This window comes from Bos mutus, chromosome 15 (genome assembly GCF_027580195.1).
Source record: "Bos mutus isolate GX-2022 chromosome 15, NWIPB_WYAK_1.1, whole genome shotgun sequence".
Classification (NCBI taxonomy): Eukaryota; Metazoa; Chordata; class Mammalia; order Artiodactyla; family Bovidae; genus Bos; species Bos mutus.
The window spans coordinates 50,572,711-50,586,975 of NC_091631.1; the positions used below are offsets into that span (position 1 = coordinate 50,572,711).

Consider the following 14,265-nt stretch of genomic DNA (forward strand, 5'->3'; position numbering starts at 1 on the left):
TCCTGCTAAAATGCTGAGCATCACCCCAGAGTCCTCCTGTTTCCTCTACCCACCCCTCAGTTCCATGAGGTTCCCATCCCCATCCAGGAGAGGGGGACATGATCAGGCCAGTTTCTGAGATCTAAGCACTTCCCCAGGCTTGGACTCAGCCTACGATGCCCTATAGGGAAGAGGCCTACCCCTTCTTCCCACCCTCTGGTTGGAGTATCTGCAGTTGGGAAGCCCCAGAGGAAAACTCAGAAGGGTAGCCACTGGTGGCAGACAGCCTCTGTCCACACCCTCCCCGGCCATGCCACTACCACTGACCTCCTTACCCCTCTGCTCAGGAGGGAAGGCAGATGATGGCTGGACCTCAGCCTGCCTCTCCTCTGCACAGGAAACGGCCAACAAGCTATGGAGGCCGCACCCTGGCTTTTCCAACTGAGAGGAGGTCTTCAGGCCGAGAGGCTCCTCAGCCAAGCCAGCCTTCCCCATTCTTGGACCCCTCCTGCCAATGCCCCCTTGAGAAAATTCAGCTGTACCTGCTGTCCATTCCTTTCTGATCAAAACCCTGGGGTCCCACACCAAGAAAGGAAGGAGGCAACATTAGACGGGAGAGGCCAAGGGCACACAGGTGCCCATGGAGTTAGTGCAAAAGCAGGCACGGCTCAGCCCTGCCTGGGTGGGTGGCACTGGCAGTTAGGGGCATGCGGAGAGCCCAGGACAGTGATTAGAGAGGGCGTTAGTGCAGGCCTGGTTGGTAAGCGTGGAGTTAATTTGGCACAGAATTTGGGAGTGTGGTTTTGGGGGCCAGAGCCAAAGCTCAAAAAATAAAAAAATTTAAAAAGGATGGGAAGGTCAACGAATTTTTAAGAGCTTCAAAATTGAGGGGCAGGAGGAAGACACTCTCCAAAAAATCCAGAAGGAAAATTAATTCTTGGAAAAATACTGTCAAGTCCGGAAAGAGGTGGCCCCTCTCCACTTCGGAGCTTTTGGCACGTTGTTGGGCATCTTGGGAGTGGCTGGCACGGCCCCTGTGGGACGGAGCGGCCCCTGCAGGCTGGCAGGAAATCTGAAAGGGGCAGGGGCAGGAGCTGGGACCCCCTGGGATGGGAGGCTGCAGATCCTGAAGGCTCAGGGGAAGCAGAGACTTGCGGGACATCTCCCAAAGTTCACGTCCTGAGTCCCAGAGCCCTGCTTGGAGGGGATGTCCTCCAATGCGGGGGCTGGACCTGAATCAATCCCCAGCACCGGTCACCTGGGCAGTGCTCACCACCCAAGAAGGGGCTTCGACACTTCCAAGAAGGGGCACGGAGGGCCCAGAATGGCAGGCACCCAGGCACCCAGAGGGAGAACAGAAACCCAGGCAGAGGAGACCCCAGACACCAGCCCAGACCCTGGCAGCACCCTCCACGCTGGTACTTTCCACCAAGGACAAGGCCCCCTGCCCCTGCGGGATGGACAGTGAGGTAAGGGGTAAAGGGCCCCTCTCCTCTTCTCCCAGGCTGCTGGCGCCCAGCATGGAGCCAGGCCAGGTTGTGGGTTACCTTGTCCCTCTCCTTCTGGATGCTCGTCTCCAAGGTCACCAGCTTCTCCTGCAGCTGGTCCACCGCCTTCTGCTCTTTCTGCAGCAGCGCCCGCTCGGCCTCCCTCTCCCCCTGCAGAAGCGCCCGCTCCATTTCAGCCTGCAGATCACAGCAGGGTCCATGTCAAGGCCACTCAGGGCAGCTCAGGCCACGCTTGGGGTTATCACTGAGCCTGGGAAGAGTCCCACCCAGGGCCCTTGCTCTCACCTCTCGGGCCGACTCCTGCAGCTGCTGCTCCAGCTCCTTCACCCGGACTTTGAGCTGCTCTACTCGCCCCAGCACCTGAGCCCGCTCCTCTTCCAGGGCCAGCACCTCTCCCTGGAGCTTGGTGCCGGGGGCATCCTCGTGCTGGAGGGGAGGGGGGCCGTCAGCTTGGGGGAGCCTAGAGCCTCCCAGGACGAGACTAAGAAAATGGATCGCTGTGTCTCAGGACACTCAGAAGGAGCAGCTGGACTGAGAGGAGGAAATTCCCCTCCCTACAAGAAGAGCAACATGGCTCGGCTGCAGGGAATAAGGACTCAACGCTGAGAGCCAGGCCTGGGTGGGGCCCCGAGGAAAGGTAGGTCATAAAGCATATTTATGGCTTGGGAGACTCATCAGCACCTGCCCCTCTTCCTTGCCTCCTCATTTCTACACCTCTCAGCCCTGAGTGTCCCCGACTTCCGCTACTGCCTGCTCGCAGGGTCTTGGTACCCACTGCGTGCCTGCCTCCTCGGACCCCAGCCCCCAGCCACGGACCCGCGCTCCAGCCCCCACTGGGTCCCACCTCCTGCTGGGTGCTCTCAGTGCTGCTGCACTCCTCCTTGAGATTCTCCTCGTCTGAGCGCTCCACACTCTCCCACAGGCGCTGGGCGGCGCCTCCAGGCTCCTCGCTGCCGCGCCCCGGGGCCCCAGTGCCCGCCGCGAGGCCTCGTGAGGGCCTCCGGCCGGCCAGGGCCAGGGCTGCGGCCGCCTCCCCTATGCTAGGCAGCTCCCCGGCCTCAGGTCCCCCGTCAGCCCGGCTGTACTCGGCGCACAGGTTCAGGATGGTCTCCAGGCGCTGGCGTTCCTGGGAGGGCGGACAGAGCAGGGCATGAGCGGACGGTCCTGGGGCCAGGAGGCTGCCCAGAACCAGGCTCGGCATCTTGTCAGGAGCTCGGATGCAGAATCAAGTCAGGAGAGCCCTGGGCCCAAGGTCTGGGGAGGCTGATGGAAGGAGGGCGGGCGCCCCGGGGCAGGCGGGGGGAACCAGGCTGTGCGCCCCCTGCCCAGGTGACCAGCGCCTCCTGCCTTCCTGTCTCCCTTCTCATTCTGCCCCAAGGTGGGTTTCCTGGTGGACACACAGGGACACACTCAGGAGCGCACGCTGGTGAGCACGTTCTCACTTAAGACCATGGTGAGAATACAGATAAACACTTCAGGTGTTCATGCTGACACGGATCCACGTTGATCCAAAGATACCAGGACCCACAGAGACACCCCAACATAGCAGCACTGACACACACAAGGACACAGCACGAGCCCCGGCCTGCAATAACAGGCAGGCACACACAAAGACACCCGCCCTGACACGCACGGACGCACACTGGCACACACTCACACGGATAAGCACAGTCTAGCACACAGACAGGTGGGCGCCCACACAGACGCGGCTGGGACACAGATGCGGGGGCCCACAGGGGCCTGACGCGGGTTCACACAGCAAGGTGCTCAGGGCACGCACACCCTGCCGCGGCCCTACTCCTGTCTCAGCTCCCTGCCACCTCCTGGCAGCTCTCGGCCCCCTGCCAGCATGGGGGGCTGCTGCCTGGGTCCCTGGCCCAGCCACTCCATCTGCCCCGTCCCTGTACAAAGCCCACCCAGACACCTCCCAGGGGCCTTGGAGGTGAAGACGGGACAGTACAGGCATGCCCCGTCTCCCACTCATTACACCCCAGACTTGGAGCCTCCCCCAGGCTCCCTTGACTCCCTGGCGTCCCACCACCTCTGGTGTCTCTCACCACGGTTTGGTCAGGACCTCCCCCAGACACTTACCCAGCTTCCCTCCTGCTGCTTGCCCAGTTCCATGGCATGAAAACCAGGAACAGAGTCTCAGCACCCAGGAGGCTGGGCCAGTGCCCCCGCCCCTGCCCCAGGACACAGATAAGCAGCCCTGTTGAGGTGGGAGGAGCAGGGCAGGCAGCCTCTGAGATTTAAAGTGGCAGGTGGGGCAGGTCAGGGCTGGTGAGGCACCTGGGGGTGGGGTGGGGCAGTGGCGGGAAGGCTGAGTGGAGCTGAGGGAGGCTGGGCCCACCACTCTGCCTGCGCCAGGCTCATTATCCCCCCTCCAGAATGAGACCCCAGGGCGGGTCAAGCATTCTCATCTAGGCCAAGGCAAAAACATAGAAGATACGGCTGTGGAAGAGACTGGGGGGCCCTGCCTCATCCTTCCCCGACACCCCCGCCCCAACACACACACTGTCCCACACCCTCACCTCACCCAAAGCTGTCCCAGCCTCTTTCTTCCAAAAGGGCTCCAGACAAACCTCCTCTGTTCTGATTCTCCTTAAACTAATCCTTGGGTCCCGGGGCCCCCAGGGACCCTGCTCTCCTGCTCACAAGGGAGAGAGGGCAGAAGCTATTTCCCTGTGCATGTGCTCCAGGGTACAGACGCCAGCCAGAGCCCCCACGCTCCCTGCGCTATCTGGGGAATCCCAGCCCCCACCCAGCTCAGATGCCATCTCCAGGACAGCTGCCCAGAGCCACACCCGGCCCCCAAATACACCCATGCGTGCGTGTGCGTGCGTGCGCACGCACGCACGCACACACACACACACACAATTACTGTCACACAGACTGGCCACAGATCAGCCAGGGCTGCCTACCGTGTTTTCTGCTTCTCCCCCCATCTCAGATGATCCTGCGTAGGCTAAGGTGAGCAGCTCCCACCCATTGAGAGGCCAAAGAGAAACAAAGGGCAGCCCACTCCGGTATTTTTGCCTGGAAAATTCCACGGACAGGTAGTCCGGCAGGCTACAGTCCATGGGGTCATAAAGAGTCGGTCACGACTAAGCGGCTAAACAACCACCACAACAAAGGGAAGCAAGAAAGAGGGACCAGAGGCTTTTTTAAAGAAAAGCCTGGAGAAGACAGGAGAGAAAGACAGGAGGTATGGGTTCCAAGTCCAGTTCTGCCAGGACGTGCTGTGTGACCTTGAACAAATCCACTCCCCTCTCGGGGCTTCAACCTTCTAGTCATTAAGCCCTGCGTTCTCAAACTGAGAGGTACAAAGCTTCATCCTAAAAAACACACATGGTGTGTTTTCCTAGAGCTTCCCTGTATTCTAGTAAATCATGTGAAATGTTAACTTACACGTGAAAACACACACTGTGTCACAGAATAAATGCAAAGTTAGCATGCGTTTGAAGTCAGGCCTTAGAGACCTCAAAGGAAGTTCTTCAGGGGACAAAGCTTTGGCATCCAGGTCACTGCGGTGTATCCTGGAAGTGGAGAAGCCTGGGAAGCCCAGGCTCTGTCCACACACCCCTCCCTCTTTGCCAGCTGGCCCGCCCACACCCTGGCAGAACCCCTGTCGTGATGCCCGCAGCCTCCCTGGCATACGCTCACCAGCCTCTCCATCTCCTGCTCCCGAAGCCGCTCTTGGCGCTGCCGCCGGTGGTACTCCAGGAGGTCATCCTCATTGTCACTGATCTCCGTGATGCTGTTTTTCCGCTCCCGGGTGACAGGCACCCGCAGGTCCCCGCTGGAGAGCTTCCTCTGGGCGCGGGGGCTCTGGCGGGGTGAAGCCCCAGTCAAGGAGCCCAGGCTGTAAGCCGGGCTCAGCCTGCCGCTGAAGCTGCCCTTGCGGGGTGCTAGGGACTCCCCGAGTGTGGGCGAGGGGCTCCGTGTCCTACGGCCCCGGGCCCCCAGTGTCAGGGAGAAGTCCTCCGGTGAAGCCCCGTGGGCTGCCCAGCGCCGGGGGCGGGGGCTTTCTGCCACTTCCCTGGTTAGTTTGGGATCTGGGGCAGTCCGGGTGGACACGGGGGAGAGAGCCCTGCGGGACAGAGATGGGCTCAAGGGAGGCAGTTCTCTCATGCTGTCCAGGCCCCGCCGGCCTAGGCGGGGGCTCTCTGGAGGCTGCAGGGTGCGTGTGGCTGAGCCATCCGAAAACGTTCGGCCTACCAGCTGGCGTGAGGGGCTGGTGGTCAGCACCCGCTCAGCGCCTGGCAGCTCCCGGAAAGGGCTAGGAGGGCGGTCCTGGAGCGTGCCAATCTTGTTTCGGGGAGCAGGGACTGGCGGCTGAAACTTGGGGCTGCCAGGAATGCTGGTGGGCGGGCCCCGGGCACCGGAAGCTGGGTATTCACTCAGACTGATCGCCACCACGGGCAGCTGCCCACCTGGCCGGGGGCTCTCGGTGGCTCTGCGGGCCTCGGCCAGGACGGTGGCTGCAGGGCTGTCTGTCAGCAGACCTCGGAGACCAGGGCTGGGAGGCCTCTCGTGACCCCCCTTCCTGCCCAGCCGAGGGCTCTCAGAGGGGCGAGTGCCGCTCGGTCGGGACTGTGGGGGCTGCAGGCCCAGATGGTAGCTGGAGGACCGGGCGGGCACCAGGGGGGGCAGGGAAGGTGCTGGTTCCTGCCCACTGGGTGAGTGGCTGGCACAGCTCCCACTACTGGCTGGCGAGGAGAGTGGAGAGAAGGCTGGAGAAGTGTTCTCATAGCTGGAGCCCACAGACATGGCACCCGGGCTGGTTGGGGGGGACAGCAGGTAGCGCCCGCCATTGGCCATTGGTGATAGTGGAGATGTTGCGGCAGGCTTCTTGCCAGCAGCTCCAGGCTCCTCTAGCACCAGTGAGTCCATGATTTCCTGCAGGTCCTTCTCAATAGAGCTCACCAGGGAACTGTGGCTGCCACAGGCAGAGGGTCCCCGGCTTGCATGCTGCGGGGTATGGTTCCCGTTCACCAGGCTTTCTGATTCTGTGAAGGGAATGCAAACAGCCTCAGGCCCCATCTTCACCTCCTGGGCCCTAGGGAGCTGCATATACACAACAGCCAGCGCTCCCCACTTCCTGCGAGCAGGGCGGGGCTGCCAAGGCCCTAGAAAAGAAGCCAGGAGGTCCTGGGGCCAGCTCTGCCACTGACTGCTGCTGCACCACCTTCCCCAAATCGCCTGGCCTTGGTTCTGCCTCCTCTAAAGGAAGAGGGCTCTTCTGGCTCTAACATTTTATGACTTAGGTCACAACAGTGCCGGGCACTTTTAGGTTCCTCCCTGTCTTGGTTTCCCCAACCTCCTTGACCTCTCCATCAGAAAGGGCAGGCACGCATTCTACAAAGAGCAGCGGGGTGTGCATTCTACAAAGAGCAGCGGGGTGTGCATTCTACAAAGAGCAGCGGGGTGTGCTAGGGAGCGGGCCAGAAATTCCAGGGGGTCAACATGCAGCCGAGACCCAGGAAAACACACACACACACACAGCCTCCAGGGCTGGGTGACGGTGTGTGCGGCAGCACTCTATCCAATCAGAGGCAAGGGAGGGGCCTGGCCCTGAAGGCCAGTTCCTGGAAGCCAGGCTGGCCAGCAACTAGATGCAACTCAGGGCCTCCAATTAGACCATTAAGCCACACCAGCAGGAGCCTACTTTTGCCCTGCCCCAGCCCTCGTCAACCAACCATGAGTCTCTGGAACCACTGCCCCAAACAGCTGAGGGAGTGGCATGACAATCTAAGGTAGGGTAGAGCTACCCAGGGAGTGGACTGGGAACCCAGGCTTCTGAGCCCCCAAGGGCCTAGTATACAGGACACAGAGGAGAAGGGAAAGCCTCTGCAAGCCTGAGTCTGGTCCAAAATTATGGGGGCTGTGTGGGACCAAGGCAGAGGAGTTGCCATGGATACTGGTGATCCCAGTGACCACCCATCTTTCCTCATATGCCCAGGCAATCCATTGAAACCACTGATGCCAGCCCACTAGATGTCCCTGACACACGTGTCCACCTGTCCCAGTACCACGATGACCCCTGTCACCCAACAGCCATCTGAATGCCTGTGCAGAGTCTGGGGTGGCAGGCCTATGGGCAGCCTCCTGGTCTGCACCCCACCCCCAAGGCAGCTGGGCTGACGTGGGGGCTGTGCTGGTTCCCTGGGACAATCACCGACTCTCCTCTAGGGATCAATAATTCACACACAAAGTGCAGCTGCTCCACTGAGTCATCAGTTGGCATGGCATGGCATGGCCTGGGGGTGGGGCAGAGCCCAAAGACAAGATCACAAGCAGGTGGGAGCGCCCCCCCCCTCCCAGAGCTCACAACATCTCAGTCTGATGCTTCCTTCTGCACCCTCAGGCAGCCCTCAAGGGTGAGGATCCCTGGTGGTAACATAAGAGGGTCAGGGTCCCAGATACTGAGGTGATACCGTCCAGGGCAGTTGGACACAGGCTGGCAGAGCACCCCCCCATCCCTCAGGCACATGATTCTCCCCAGTTCCAGCCAAGCAGCACTTCTTGGATCTCTCCCCGTGGCCAGACTGCCTGGCACTCTCCCCCAGCGGCCCATGGCAGGTGGCAGCAAGCCCAGATCATGGGTATCGTCCCGCCCTGACACTACAAGTGTGGCTGGAGTGGGCAAGGGGGAGGACTGTCCACAGGGTGCCACCAAACCAGCCACCTGCCCCAAGTGGGTACCTACCTGGGCCAGGACTATACGGGGGGCCAGGGGCCCGGCCCCCTGCCGGGATCATGCTCTTCATCCACTTGGCTTCAGCTGGGTGGTTAAAGCGGAGGAAGGTGGACTGACCCAGACACAACATGCAGCCTGCAGAGAAAGCACACGCTCAGAGATGCAGGGCAGGGCTGAGGCAGCCTTCAGCCCGCAGCGCCGGCAGGCTCACCCCAGGCTCCGAAGAGCCATCCCCACCTGGACTCCCAGCAGCCACATGGTCCACCCCTGACTCAGCCTGTGCCTGAGGCCCCAGCCCGGCTCCACAGCACACGGCCGAATGGAAAGAGCACTGGCTTCTAAGTCCTAGTCCTAAACTTTCTTCATTACCACCTGTGAGATCTTCGGGGAAAGTCACTTCACCTCCCTGAGTCTAATTCTCTCAGCAGAAAAATGAGGACAATACCACTGACTTGCAGAGTTAAGAGACAGTGTATGTCAGTGCTCTGTCAATGGAGAAGGTTCTCCAGAGAACACAGACCCCAACATGCCCCCACCCAACCTGGACTCATGATCCATCTATCTGCCACTTGGGTGGAAGGGTCAGTTCGAGAGGTGGCAACTTCCAGGATCACAAACAAGCTCTGAGACAGGAGATGGGGAAACACACCATGGATCCGTCAGATGCCCCGGCCACCCTTTCTGACCATCGAGAGTGACTGCCACCCTCTTTCCCTCTGTCGAAGCATTCTGTGGCCTGACATTGTCCCGCTCCGTGGACTCTCCTGCAGTGTAGCCAAGCCTAGGCCAATGGGCCCAGCCTCGGCCAAGCACATTCCCAGGCAGTAGACACAAGCCCAGTCCTGCCCAGGAAGTGCGAGTGCATGGAAGGGGGAGGGCATAGGGGAGTCAGAAAACATAGCCGGGGGCACTGGGAGTGTGCACGGTGACAGGTGTGCCCACAGCACCTAAGCCTGTCTGGCAGAATTCCTCTTCCCGCCACACCAGGGGCTGGAGCACTTCTGCCTAAGATGCTCTGTTGGGAGAAGCCAGAAACCTGGTGCTCTCTACCACCCACCCTTCCAAATCTGTCCACATCCTTGGCCCCTGGCCCCAGGCTCCTATCTACCCAATCTGCTGCCACTTGGCACCCCAAGCTTCATGCCAGTCTGAGCTAAGACTGGCAGGGAATTCTACATTCCTGGATGCTGAGACAGTTCAACTCAGGCAGGCCACAGGGGCATAGGGCATCCTGGGCCATGTGGGGTACCTTGGCGGGCCCCCCAACTGAGAAGCTCAGCAGACTGTCGGAGGGATCCTAGGTATTGCCATGGATGGGGGGCTAGCAGGCTGAGAAGCCCACAGCAGATAACAGAGTAGACAAAACCGCCCACTTCGTTGGTATACCCACAGGCCCTCCCAGGCGGGCGGGCACAAACAATTCTAAAGGCTGATGGGTGGTTAGGAAAGGAGGGAGCCTTCCCTGCCAAGCCACCAATCAGAGGAGCTGATCACAGAGTAATTATAACCAGAATAAATATTAGCCAGCCACACCGTCCACCTAATTACAACCACAGCTGTTTCAGACAGAACCCTGCCATTCCCATCCCCCTCCTTCCAGCCATTTAACAAGCTAATTAATGATGAGTTCGCAGGGTCTAGACAGACCCACTCAACCCTAGGTTGACTGGGGGGTGGGGGGGCAGAAGGGGGCAGCTCAGGAGCCTGACCACACAGTCCAGACTGGGAAGGACCGGGGAGTCTGGGTGGATTCCAGCCCATCAGTGCCAGGCCCACCCAAGGAGGGTGTAGGCAGGTAGGGACCTCAGCTCTGGCTCCTCTAGCTGTGAGTCCCCTGTCCCCTCCTCTGCCCCTCACCCTCCTCTATAAGAGGGGTGTGGCCATGCTGCCTCCCCAGCTATAAATAGGTGATGCCAGGCAGCAGAGCTGGATCTGTATTAATAGAGCAGGCAAGAGGGCAGCAGGACTGATTGTAGCCCAGCTCCTGCCCAAATTAACTTTCTATTTGCACTCAGGGGCCCCAGGCATTGCCCCTACTCTTGTCCCGTGCCCCCGGGGGCCTGGTCAGCCTGTTTCTGGGAAGAAACCTCCTCTCTGCTCACTCCTGCCCCGCACCGCCAAAGGTCAGCCCACGCAGGAAACCCCAGAACCCCTCCTCATCCAGGGAAAGTTGTTTTCCTGTCCCCCCTCCCCAAAGGGGCTCAGGGCCCAGCTGCGTGCAGGTGGGTAAAGGAGCTGCACATCTGGAGGGGAAGAAACGGGGCCAAGGAGAGGGTGGGTCCTTTCTCTGAGAGATGCACACTGCACACAAACACACCTACACACTCAGAAACACACAGACGCACCCAGAGACAGCAGACAGTCTCACACACTCAGAGCGACAGTCAACTGCCCTGCTGGCCACACAAACAGAATGAACTGGCCGAAAGGAGGCTGGGTGTGGGGAAGACCAGAGAAAGGGCCTTGGCCCCTTCCATCAGAGACCCCTCTTCGCCGTAAGACAGGCTCCCCTAGTCCTAACCAGGAACCCTCTACCCCATGGAGAGGCAGATCCCACGGAGGGGACCACCGAGCGCGGGTTAGGAAAGATGAAGCCTGCCCCGCTGAGGAGTGGCCCCGAACCCAGACGCCCCACTTGGATATGTTCAGGGCTCGCTCTCTCTCTCTCACACACACACCCGAGTCTCGCAGCCTCAGGCTCCCAAAGTGGGGCTGGGGACCCGATCCCCCTCCTGGCATGCCTCCCCACCCCCTCCACGCCCCTCCCAGCCAGAGCTGCTCAGCGCCGGGCTGCCGGGGCTGCGGCGGCTGGGGGGCTGAGGACTCACCACCGAATTCGGACCTCCGCACGGCTTGCCCCCGCTAACCCCGGCCCTGCAGGTCCCCGGCCCGCCCCGGGCCTTTGAGGGGGCGGGCCGACCTCCCGCCGCCGGCTCCCGGCTCGGAGCGGCGAGGCAGCGAGGCGGCGAGCAGCCACCAATGCCCGGGGAGGGGCGGGCCGGCCACCGGCGGCGGGGGAAGGGAGCCAGGAGGGAGGGACAAAGGAGAGGAGGAGGGGAAGAGGAAGTGATGGAGGAGCGGAGGGGAGCGGGATGGAGGGAGCGGGGCGGGGCGCGGCGGGGCACGCGCCCATGGAGCCCGCCGGGGTCCCGCAGCCCGGGGCGGGGGCAGAAGTGCGGCGGGGAGGAAGCGTTCACGAGAGAGGACAGAGAGAAGGAAAGGGGAGGGACACAGAGGCCAGAGGGTGAGGAGCCAGGAGGCAGAAGTGAGGAGAAGCGGGGGTCTCACTGAGAGCCCTCTGCGGTGAGAAGTCACCAGACGCCGGGAAGGGGCCAGGCCGGCCCCCAGGTCAGCGTGGGCAGGCTGGCCTTGGTGACAGCAGAGGTTAAGCTCTGACATTCCATGGCTCCACGTATTAGAGAGAAGCCTCAAGCCAGTCAATCCTAAAGGAAATCAACCCTGGATATTCATTGGCAGGACTGATGCTGAAGCTCCAGTACTCTGGCCACCTGATGTGAAGAGCTGACTCCCTGGAAAAGACCCCAATGCTGGGAAAGATTGAGGGCAGGAGGAGAAGGAGGCGACAGAGGATGAGATGGTTGGATGGCATCATTGACTGGATGGACATGAGTTTGAGCAGACTCCAGGAGATAGTGAAGGACAGGGAATTCTGGTGTGCTGCAGACCGAGGGGTCACAGTCCAACCCGACTGAGTGACTGAAGAACAATATATTAGAGAAGAGTGAAAGTCCCAGGAATCCAGCCAGGTCACTGGGTCCAGCTCTGGCCCTCAGTCTGCCACTGTGACAAGTGAGAGTTCAGGCCGAGGCAGTGCTCTGGGAACAATCTTGAGTCTAGCTCCTGTCTCCACCCTATACACCTCTTCTTCTGCCCCACCCCCACTCCCCACACTCTCAGCAGTCCACCTCACCCCATGACCCAAACTGGACCCAGGAACTGCCTCTTCCAAGCCAGCCCATTTCCTTGGGTTCCGGAAGCCAACTCACCCCTTCCCAACCACAACCAAGTGTGCAAAGAGCTTCAGCAAAGAGCTCGCCCACCCCAAGGAGGTACCTTACCGCCTGGAAAGAGTGCCACCCACCTCTGGAGCCCCTGGGACCATGCTGAGGTTCTGGGCCAGGCAAGTAACCACCAACCAGCCTCAGTCCCAGAAAATTCCTCGCATTCCAGGACCTGGTGTCTGGACACCAGAACCTTAAGGGACACGCTGTGTTCTATCAGACGTCCTCTGTATGCTCAGAGCTCACACAGCCCCACACATTTTCTCTCAAATACACACCAACACCTGCTCAGCCAGACACCACTCAACTGTGCACACTCTGAATCACACAGACACCCCAGTTAGTGTGTCTCATACACATTTATTCTCCAGCACACAACCCCACAGGCACCAGTCCTTCTCTTGGTTCCACACTCACTGAGGCACAGATAGCCTTTCACTCAGTCTTGGAGAGACTCTGAAATCAAAAGTCCACTTCCTGGGACTTCCCTGGTGGTCCAGTGGCTAAGACACCACGTTCCCAATGCAGGGGGCCTGGGTTCAATCCCTGGTCAGGGAACTATATTCCACATGCAGCAACTAAGACCAGGAGTAGCCACGTAAATAAATATTTTGAAAATATTTTTATTTATTTATTTGACTGCACCAGGGGAAGCAGACCCCTGCATTGGGAGCACAGAGTTTTAGCTACCAGACCACGAGGGAAGTCCCAATAAAGAAATATTTTTAAAAAGCCATTTCCTTCCATAACTTAAAAAAAAAGTCAACCTCCTTAGAGAAACAATCAATTTTTTCACCCTCGCTGAACACCTACCCACACTGCCATACTACACACACACACACTCACACACGCATGCACGCACATGCATGCACACACTCACATATGCACAGGCAATTCATTCCCCTTCTGAAGGAAAAAGGAAAACCATATAGGGTCAAATGCAAAATAGGGGGAGGCTTAAAAAAAAACCTCCTCAGGAAATGTGATTCATCGGTCTGGAAACTGTGACGACCAGCTGGACAGACCCAGACAGACACAGAGGACACTGCCAGGGAGAAACAGGGCAGGAGGCAGGCACACAGAAGTGGGGAGCTAGGAGCTTTTGTTTTTTCTCTCCCTCCTTTGAGCTTTATTAGTCGAGATCTTTATCAGTCTCATCGCAGAGGACAGTCTGAGGACAGTCTGTGGAAGACTTCCCTCCCATTTCACAGAAGGACTGACAGCTGGGTGGAAGAGGAAGCGGTTCATCGTCCTGGATCCCAGAGGGAGGCAGCTGTATTACTCAGGAATCCTGGCTCCCAGAAGCCCGTACCCACCAGCAAGGGGCCCGGGGAGCAAAGGAGACTCGGAGGAGGCTCAGAGGCAGGGGCTGGCAGCAAATGGCTCCCAGAAAGTAGGGGACCTTCTGTCTAGACAGCCTGGGCCCCGCGCTGCGTGGCTTTCTGGGTCCTTCCCTACTGGGTCCCCTCCCGGATCTTTCATGTGGTCTGGCACTGTGGTCTCAGGGTGGGGCAGCCTTGACCCAGATTAAGATTCCTCCTCATTTCCTTGGTCATCTTCCCAGCTCCATCTGCCTCTTGCTCTGTAGAGAGAGGGCTGCCTGGGATGTCCCAAGGTACCTGGGGACAAGGCTGGAAGCAGGATCTTCCTGGTTCCCTCCCGTCAGGGCCCCGTGGCCATAGCTTTCACTCAAGTTGGGGTTGGCATCTGTTTTCTGCCTGCTTCCCTCCCACCCGTCCCCTGGCCCAGACATATTCCTGCTTGAAGAGCCTGTCACTGCCACCCTGCTTGTTATGACGTGTGCCTCTCCAAGTTGCCTATGGCTGGGCACAGTGCCCAGAATGATGCAGCCAATGACCGGCACAGCCAGAGAGGGCTCCTTGTTATTTCTAGGGTAGTCCTCTGGTTTTTCAAAGAGGGGTCCCCTCCCCCACCAAGGCTGGATCAGGGAACAAGGCAGGGAAAATGGTTCTCTTGCACATATGCCCACAGATAGGCCAGTGGGTTCTCCTATCTTCACGGAGCACACCCGTGGACAGTCTGGTACCACCAGCCC

The 14,265-nt window shown here is 59.6% G+C and overlaps 1 protein-coding gene across 10 annotated transcripts in view; it reads right to left on the bottom strand.

Annotated features, from left to right (window-relative positions):
- The window catches only part of PHLDB1 (pleckstrin homology like domain family B member 1), a 44,305-nt gene that overhangs the window by 24,637 nt on the left and 5,403 nt on the right, over window positions 1-14,265 (bottom strand). For 9 of the 10 annotated variants that reach the window (XM_070384120.1, XM_070384124.1, XM_070384118.1 and 6 more), the window contains 5 exons: window positions 8,197-8,322; window positions 5,151-6,496; window positions 2,332-2,613; window positions 1,773-1,913; window positions 1,527-1,664 (listed from right to left, as the gene is read on the bottom strand). In XM_070384120.1, coding sequence (XP_070240221.1) covers window positions 1,527-1,664; window positions 1,773-1,913; window positions 2,332-2,613; window positions 5,151-6,496; window positions 8,197-8,322 — 2,033 coding nt within the window. Of the gene's footprint in view, window positions 1-1,526; window positions 1,665-1,772; window positions 1,914-2,331; window positions 2,614-5,150; window positions 6,497-8,196; window positions 8,323-11,015; window positions 11,174-14,265 lie in introns of those variants that run through there. The other variant, XM_070384125.1, reaches the window with a different exon arrangement.